The sequence below is a fragment of the Sebastes fasciatus genome, chromosome 4 (assembly GCF_043250625.1).
Source record: "Sebastes fasciatus isolate fSebFas1 chromosome 4, fSebFas1.pri, whole genome shotgun sequence".
NCBI classification, from domain to species: domain Eukaryota; kingdom Metazoa; phylum Chordata; class Actinopteri; order Perciformes; family Sebastidae; genus Sebastes; species Sebastes fasciatus.
Genome location: NC_133798.1, coordinates 32,342,802 through 32,351,955, shown reverse-complemented (window position 1 = coordinate 32,351,955; position 9,154 = coordinate 32,342,802). Strand labels below are relative to the sequence as shown.

General features: G+C 39.3%; 1 protein-coding gene across 2 annotated transcripts in view; it reads right to left on the bottom strand.

The window, feature by feature from the left end:
• Positions 1-6,689: 6,689 nt before the first annotated feature.
• LOC141766664 (solute carrier family 23 member 2) overlaps positions 6,690-9,154 on the bottom strand; it is an 88,179-nt gene continuing 85,714 nt past the window's right edge. For both annotated transcript variants that reach the window (XM_074633677.1, XM_074633678.1), the window contains 2 exons: positions 7,928-8,023; positions 6,690-7,839 (listed from right to left, as the gene is read on the bottom strand). In XM_074633677.1, coding sequence (XP_074489778.1) covers positions 7,658-7,839; positions 7,928-8,023 — 278 coding nt within the window. In that variant the 3' untranslated portion in view covers positions 6,690-7,657. The remainder of the gene's footprint in view (positions 7,840-7,927; positions 8,024-9,154) is intronic.

The window sequence follows — 9,154 nt, the reverse complement described above, 5'->3', positions numbered from 1 at the left end:
AATCGAACCCGGACCAATGTCAAGGACTCAGCCTACATAGAGCGCACCCTCTACCGGATGAGTTAGAGGTCGCCCCCTGCTGATATTTTCTTAAAATTAGAGTTGACTATAGCCCCATTTGGCCCAGATTAACATTACATGTGGAGGTGGGGGATAAAATGTTCACCTCGTGCTACTCTTTTTTTTATTTCACGTATTAAAACCTATAAAGTAGGTTAATAAAAGTGAGTCAAATGCCGCGCTATAGTTTCCTGCCTGGGAGGCTGTCAGTGGCACAGAAAGGTTGAAAGAGATATTATAACATCAATATGAATGTGTAACATCAGGCTTTCAGTGTTTGTGTGGGGTGCAGAGTGTAAATGAATATGTAAAACAACTATACATGATACCAGGGTCAGGCCTTTGTTCCCTCGGCACCTATGATTTTTTTCCTTATCTAAATTAGGCCCATGTTACCTCACATCATCCCTGGTCCGTGTTAAAATCTGTTGATAACCTTTTATGATTACTGCGCTAACAGTATCTGACAACAGACAGATGGTCTGGCTACGACTCAACTACTTGTTGCCTTCGTTGGTCGGGTTGGTTTAGGCGTGAGGAGTGAGACTGGTTAGCGTAAGAATATCAGGGTAAGCAAATCAGAGGCAGAGTACGACAGGTCATGCCTTTCGTCATAGAAGGACAAAAAATATATTGTGACCGGAAGGTCCGATGACATCATTCTGCATAATAGTTAGCCATGTGCTTCTGTTTGTTGTATTTTCGGAGCAATGGGCATTCAGAACAATGGCCGTTTGTTTCCAGGATAACAGGTTGTCGGTCCAATGAGACATTTTCGGACTATTGGGGTTTCAGAATAATGGGCTGTCGGAGCGAAGGCATGGCACCGGCGGAGGTACTTATCTGAGGGAACATAGGTCTGAGATAACATAGGGCTGAGGGAACATGTCGTTATCAGCTACATGAGCTGCGTCTCTCTATTGTTGCAGTTGATTGGTTTGTAGACATTAGGCGTTTTCGGTCCAAACAGTTCTGGGGACTCCCTGAGAGGAACTGACCACTGGAGAGCTCCCCTGAGAACTACATACCTTTAAAGTAGCTGTCACTAAAGTACCTTTTCCTATTTCAGCTTAAATCAGCTATCGTTCTTCGGCTCAGTGGAGTTGCTTCGTGCTACTGAGTTAGACTTCGTGCTACTGCGTTAGCTCGCTGAGCAGCATCTCTCACTCGTTCTTTGGTTCAGTGGGTACGTGCTCGGTCCATTTGTCCGTGTTTTCTTCCATTTATTTTGTTATTTTTTCTTATTTTGAGGAAACTCCTGGTTTTATTCAAAGCCCGATGGGCCCTGTCCATGGTGCTGAGTTTCAGTGTGAAGACAACAGTGCATTTTTTTTTTAAAAACTGTACAAACTTAGTATATTTAAATCTAACACAAATGTAAAATATATTTATTTATTTTGTATACTCACCAAAAAATACTTTTACTTTGGTGGGAGACAAGACAGCTCTAAAAGTATTTTAGTGATTTAGTGGAGCAAATACTGGAGCTCTAACACATTTCCAGAGAAAATCAGGGAGTGAACAAATTCTACCCAAAAATGATGATAACCATTTTGATAGTGACCAACTTGGACACTTTCGCATATCAGCAGCTCAGCCTTCTGGGCCCCATGAACTAATTCAATATGGTGTACCTTGGAGTAAAGCTGCATAAAGTAGCTTAAGCAGGAGTAAACAAACCTGCACCATCTTTTGCTCTAATCCTTGATCTATTGGTCTTGGTTGCATTTGGAGATGGATTTCTTTTACTCTCCCCGACTTTCTTTCAACTCCAAATAGTGCGCCGATATCTTCAAATTTCCTTCCAGCTCACCGTGTCCGTTTCAACTGTGAACAGCGTTAAAGGGTATATATCATGAAACTCACTTTCTCAGTGCTTGTGCACACACATTTGGGTATCTGGAGTTCCATGCAGGCTCATTAGAATATACTGCACCGCCCTTCATCTGATTAACTCCACCCACAGCTTGAGAACTACCTTTGCACCACATTTTTCTCGCAAGCCAATCAGAGCAGACTGGGCTTTTTCGAGAGAGGGGCCTTAAAGAGACAGGCGCTAAAATGGAGCGTTTCAGACAGACGGTGAACACAGGTATATTCAGAAAGACAGTATGAGGAAAAAAAAGCAATTTTTGAGTATTAAAGAATGTAAATATGTTCTAGTAGAAAACCAAAAAACAAACACCTGAAAATGAGCATATGTCCCCTTTAAGCTTCAAACGTCTATGAGCAGAGACATTTTGAATTTGCGGTAGTTTTGGGCACTATAATGAAAACAAAGTCTATCTTTAGGTGAAAAATGTTGATTCTACATTTTCTTTTAATAAGTAGGAACATTTAGGATGTGTTTTTGTCGTGGTTAGTTTTCATTACAATCAATGAAAAAACTGAAGCTGATTTTCTTCTTGATTAGATTCTATGAGTTGAAAGGCTTAGTTTAGTATTTTCCACCTTTAACTTCTCCATCCAGATATCTAAAACCTTCAACCCAGAGGTGGCACGCTTCCAAGATGAGTCACGTTTCCAGAGGATGATTAAACCCAGAGCAGGTAATGCCCTGAAAGACTTTCTCTAATACCTCGAGTTCAGAACATTATGGCTGAAGGTGCCTTTTCACTTAATGAACACTTGCATCTGTCGATACAACTAAATCCTGATTAGGATTTAGTAATCCCTTTAGATTTGCGCCAACCGTGTTGCAAGGCTAGACAACCATCTTAAATTTATATCTCTGCAACTGGCCTCGACCAGGTGACAGACTTGGCACTCGTCCCAGCCACATGGCTTTCACATATGGTACTCACTGTGTGTGACACCATTTCTACCTGCTATGTCACAGTAACTGTTGGTAATGTATGTTACACTAAATGCTTCAATTTGCAAATAGTAAGTGAACATGGTAGCAAACTTAATTATGTGTAATTTAGAAAACAATAAAGCTACAAGTGACACTCCTTAATATGAGGACATTTTAGTTGTTGCTACTTTCAATCCAAACATGTGCTTGTTTGCAGTGCTTGGAGTTGGCTGCCTGATAACTTGTTGGCAAGCCAATGAAGATCTAATCTGTCTATGTCTCAACATTTTTCCTGAAAGAGATTCCTTCTAGGGTCTACGGTTATCCATAAATTACAAGAGACATTGCCATATTGTGGGAGGGCATCAATGTACTTTTCTGCATGTTTGTCTTAACCTGATATTTGACCTGTACTTTTCTTTTATATATTTGGCAGATAATATGTAGTACCTGATAACAAAGAAGCAAATCATCCATGTATGGCAGACTTTGACATTAATGCTTGCCTGCTTGCCAAAATTTGAAGAAATTCCCGCAAGGAATTCCTGAGATATCGTGTTCCTGGGAATGGTACGGATGTCCAGACGTACATAAATGTATAAAGACAGATGGACGAACACCCCGAAAAACATAATGCCTCCTGCCACGGTTGCGCAAGCGCGGATGCATTATAAAACCTCAAACTCCAATGGATCATAAGTGTGGATCAAACTAGTAAACCACCTATGATTGTGGAGACGCCATAAGGAAAGATTTGGATGGAGTATCACTTTATAGTCAGGAAATCTATGGTTAAATTATTGTGTTGTATTCATTATTAATTATTTTCTATTATTTCATAGGAACATCGGCTTACCTACGTTTCTTTTGAAGGTGCATGCCTTGTTTGATCCTAAGTATAAAAGATCCATAAATAGCAATGTTTTGCATAGTTGTTCCTATCAGAGTTTGTCATCATACTACAAAGGCACATGGCACGTACAGATAAGACAGCAAATACCACAGAGGATTAAACCTGTGACCTTTGTTGAAAGATGATGTGCCTGATCAGGAGACTGCAGAGACCTTTTTAGTCACCCAAACGTTCTTAAACTCTCCGAGACAAGGCACCCGAGAGGCAAATCTGTACGGTCCGAAGTACTATAGATCCTAAACCCAAGAAAGGTAGAGATTTTCAAGATTATCAATGTCAGTAAGGAATGAAGATAAAGACAAAACATCAGTCAAACAAACTTCAAAGCTTGTTTTTAAAAACAATAATTTTTAAAAGCCAAAAATGTAGACCCATCCATCCAAACTGTAGGCACGTGTTTATTGCTATACTTGTGATGGTCTCTTAGCTGCATTGCCTAAACCTCAAGTTAACCTTTACCTTTAGAAGCCTAATTTTACCAGATTAACCCTCTCCTCAGCCATTATATGAATCATAAAACGGAACCAAAGGCTGCGTGGCAATAAGCGGCTGCTCAAAATCAAATGTCTACGGCGCGTTACGGAGAATTGATCCACAGAACCATCCTCCAAGGCCTGTTAGCAAATAGAAAATGTATTGCAATTTTTGTCGTTAGCTCTTAACATGCCATCACAAGTCGCCGGCATTCAGCAGACACGAGCAGCCCAAAGGCGCGAAAGCAGACAACTGAGCAGACATAGCCTAAAGTATCTGCTGATATATCAATTTAAAACAATCAACCTTTGATATAATTGATCCTAAATTGCCAATCCTCATTAAAAGCAACCAAACCCCCCATTCTCAGTAACCGATGGCATGATGACCACTCAGATAGTATGTAAATTGTCTGACCTCAGACGGCTGCGGTGGAATAGTTTGTCCCCCCAGCAGGGTTGGGTCTTGCCCTAATGTAGGTCTTTAAAAGCAATTCTCTTCACCACAATTGGTGTTAATTCTAAAGTATTTCAACATTTTATTTCATTACGTTTTAAATGGCATTCAGAACAATGCCATTTGAACAAGGGTGGTGCCAATCGACCACACAGAGAAGCCTGAATATCCAGTTCTCCTCCATAGGGTGCAGCTTGATGGGAGGGAGTGTGAAATGATCCCAAACTGTGAGTGCATTTCAGTGTCAGGATGCTGAAATCTGATCGATATCAGCTCCTTGTGCTTAAACAGCTGAACATAGCAGAATGAGAGAGCAAAGTCAGGACGGATGCTAAGTCATTGAGATATATCCAAACCCAGTCTGTAAATCAAGAATACAAATGACTTAGCATTTATACTCACGGTGGTTCAACGGCACATCAGTCACCAGATTAAAGCGCAATTAAGGGCTCTTAAAATGATAATGGCATAATTATGACAATTTGTCTGTGTCTCCGTCTGAGAGGCAGATTAATGATTGCACTGGGTGTGTTGGGTAATAAGCAGCAGGGTGTGCGCGCCTATATGTATGTAGAGGTGTTGTAGGAGTTCAGGTAGAAGGGATTAACATGATGGTTGTCAACAGATATTAAATCCATACACCATGCCACTCAGCTGCCGCAGGCTATACTTCCTCTGTAATAATGTTAAATCAACAAACCCAGAAATATTAAAATGGCTATAATTGATATTTTAATAATAATATCATATCAAATGACAATGTCTAGTGTGAGAGGTATCGCTCGCTGTGACGAAAACAGACAGAATTATTACCCGGCTTTTCAGTTTGGAGTGGAGTTTAAGGAGCTTTATAGTGAGTTTCAGCCAGCCCCGTCGCCACGGGTATATACGGATGTGCCATCTAAATCTCAAGCTGGCAATCAATCATCAATCATAAAAAATGTGAGTAGCAGAGCTTTCCGTAAGTGCCGGCTGCCGGCCACAAAGCCGACTAATAATTTAAGTCCAGCCGGCAAATTTATTATATAAAGTTTTGATTCTAATAAAATAGTTTTGATTAAAGGTGCTAAATTCAAAATTCTATAATATCTATTGCCACAACACGGCTCTCGACAAAGTCAATGCCTAACCGTAATCATTCAAGTCAATGTCTCACCTTTCCCATTCAAGTCAATGCCTCACCTTTCCCATTCAAGTCAATGCCTCACCTTACCCATTCAGGTCAATGCCTAACCTTAACCATTTGATGTCAGTGTGTCGATGTTATGGTTACAACTTGTTTATACTGCCCCCAAGAGGCCAGCATGTTTAAGATTTACATATGGGATGGATTGCAGTGAAATTTTGTAGGGGCATTCATGGTTCCCAGAGGATTAAATTTACAGACTATGACGATTTCCTGAATTTTTCTCTTGTGTCACCAGCAGGTTCAAATATTTTGGTTTGGATTGAAATGTCTCAACAACAATTGGATAGCTTACCATGCAAGATTGGTACAGACATTCACATTCCCCCGCAGGATAAAGTGCAATTACTTTGGTAAGCCCCTGACTCTTCCCTGGTTTGTGATTAGATATTAATGACATTACCATCAGCCTCAGCTGTTCTTTGTCTTTGGTGTTACTTAACAAATGTTTGAATGTTACCACACTAATAGAAGATATTGAACATTATATCTCAATACCTGAATTTCATACCCAAAGAGCTCTTTAAAATGCAACAAGATTATTGAATTTCATGGATTTGTGGTGTAGTTTTCATTCTCAAATGAAAAAGTAAAAGCACACACACACACACGCACGCACGCACGCACGCACGCACGCACGCACGCACGCACGCACGCACGCACGCACGCACACACAATCATATGAATGTAATTAGAAAACTGTGGAGATAAATACTTGGCAAAAACAAACTTAAACCCAATCTAATATCGTAGTCTAATATCTAATATCTAAGTTGAAATAATTTTGAGAAGCATGATAAAAGTCTATATTAACTTCAGAATTTATTTAACAACAACCCGTCACAGCTTAGGACTGATTGAAAATTATAGTGCAAAAATTAGTAAAATTGCATATATATATTCTTAAATGTAAAAGCATCATATGTAAAAATTTAAATTTGACTTCTATACAGTGACAAAACAAAAATGAAATGTATAAAGCAGTAACCTTAATAATGAAATGTTAATGAACACAGACATCACATAATATATATATATTTTTTTATGAAAAAGCCTTTTAATTAATTAGCTGTTTCTATAAGTTACTGTTCTTGATGAGGTAGTAATTATCCTATTGAAAACGTATGGGTTACTACACATTTGTAACACCTGAACAGTGGGTTCTGTGCAGCTTCATGACACATTAACCGAATACTAACTCAGTCTTTACATCTGACTCTGAATCGGAACAGTGCACCAGTTTATTGAGCATATCTATTTCAAGGTCAATCGGCTGATGTCCAAAAAAGACGAGTGAAACATGAGTAATGCAAAGACTTTGTGCATGCTGAAAGCCTCAAAAAGCTTTGCACATCCAAGAGATGTTACATTTTCTTAAATTAACAAAATGTTTCATCTTCAAAATATCTTTCACAAATTAGACGTGTGTCAAATTAATGTCTTCACAACCTCTTTCAGGACTGATGATTATTCATAAGTGTATCATGCTGATTTTTGCTTGTTCAGGCACTACAGATGTTTTATTAACCTAGACATTGAATATTTAGTTTATTGATTTCAACTGTAAGGAGACGGTAACTCAACTTTGTTTTTGAAATTCAATAAAATGTTCAAATCAATGTTTTACTCTACATAAGGACAAAAGTATTGAACTTTGAGTCCTAAAGAAGATGTAAGGTTTAGATATTATTTGTTTAACAGAACCTCAACTACTGTTTTATAGGGCTAATAGACCAGCATCAATGCCACCCTATAAGTAAACACTTCATTACTAGGATGTCCCCGGTTGGGTGGTCTTGTAAGAAGGGAGGAAGGGCAGGTACTGGAAACATCTAAACCGTTTCAGAAGGCCGTTGCAGAAAGGGATGTCATAGCACGACTCGTCGCACATGCTTTTGCTTCCCTGTTGCACCTTTTCTTGCCAGCTTTTGATGCCCCGCTCTTTGCAAGTGCCTGAAAAAGAAAAGACAAGGTTAGCCGATAGTGATGTTGTAGCTTGTTTTTATCATGTCTTATAATTACCACAAGTATTTTGTCTTACCTGGAATGGTGTTGTCCAGGATAAACCCAAAGAACCCTCCGATGAACATGTGTGTGGTGAAGAGCACGACAATCACTTGGTCCAGCTCTTTTATTCCTTCAAACAGAGAAGAGTAAAGAAATAGCATTTGTTACCCAGTCAGTACAGCTTCTGAAATAACAACTATAAATCTTCTTAAATCTATTTGCTCCTCCACCTCCATACAGAGGTCAGAGGTTAGGTTTAAGTTCAGCCTACTAAAACTGAAAGAAATGTAAGCCTCCTCAAACCAACAGCCAATGGGGGCCTGCTCGTAAATCTTGTAGGACCAGATGACAGCTAATCCATACACAGTCCAGCTCTGATACATCTATTGGATGGATCTCAAACCTGCTTTCTGTGTTAAACCAGTCATATACTTTGAATTTGAATTCCCTCCAGATGTCCAAAAATGACATTGTCATCATTATCAAACTTTTTTCTAACTTCAATAATCAAAATGCATGCAACATTTCCTAAAGTTTGGGTATGTAACATTGGAGAAACTAGCAACAGTAAGCTAGATTTTAAAAACTCTCTACCAACTCTTTTCCAATGAAAGTAACTAGCAGCACTATAGCTCTAGCAAAAGTCGCCATGTCGGCAACATTGACAGTTCGTCCCTTCAGGCCTCCCTCCAACGGCACTCACCCAAAATCATCATCATAAACATAAACAACGAACATGGTTATTGTTAGTACTCACAGCTGTCAAGCTAGCAGCTTGTGGAAGACTCCAGTGATGCGCAATGAGTGCACGGGCAGAGAGCGCACAGGCAGGCAAGTAGTTAGACAGGCAGGTAGGCAGGCAGGTTGTTAGACAGGCAGATAAGCAGGAAGGTAGACGGGCAGGTAGGTGGACCATTCAATCATTTCAGATACCATATATGTTTTCTTTTTTTTGTTAGTGCATTGGATTTATTGATTGCTGTCAGTATGTGAAGAGAATCTAAGAAATATAAGTAAAATGTTCCTAAAATACATTACACACCTTATCGCTTTAAAATGACATATTCATGAAGCAAAGATTCCCACATCCCCACATTACATCCAGTGACAAATTTTCACTTTCTAGAAGATCTGTGCATGGCAACTACGGCATGGTTAGGGAAAGATCATGGTTATGGTAGATAAACTATGGGTACGGTATGGTTTCAGGTTAGATGACAATTACAAACATAGTTAAAGTGGTTACAGTTAATAAAATGGC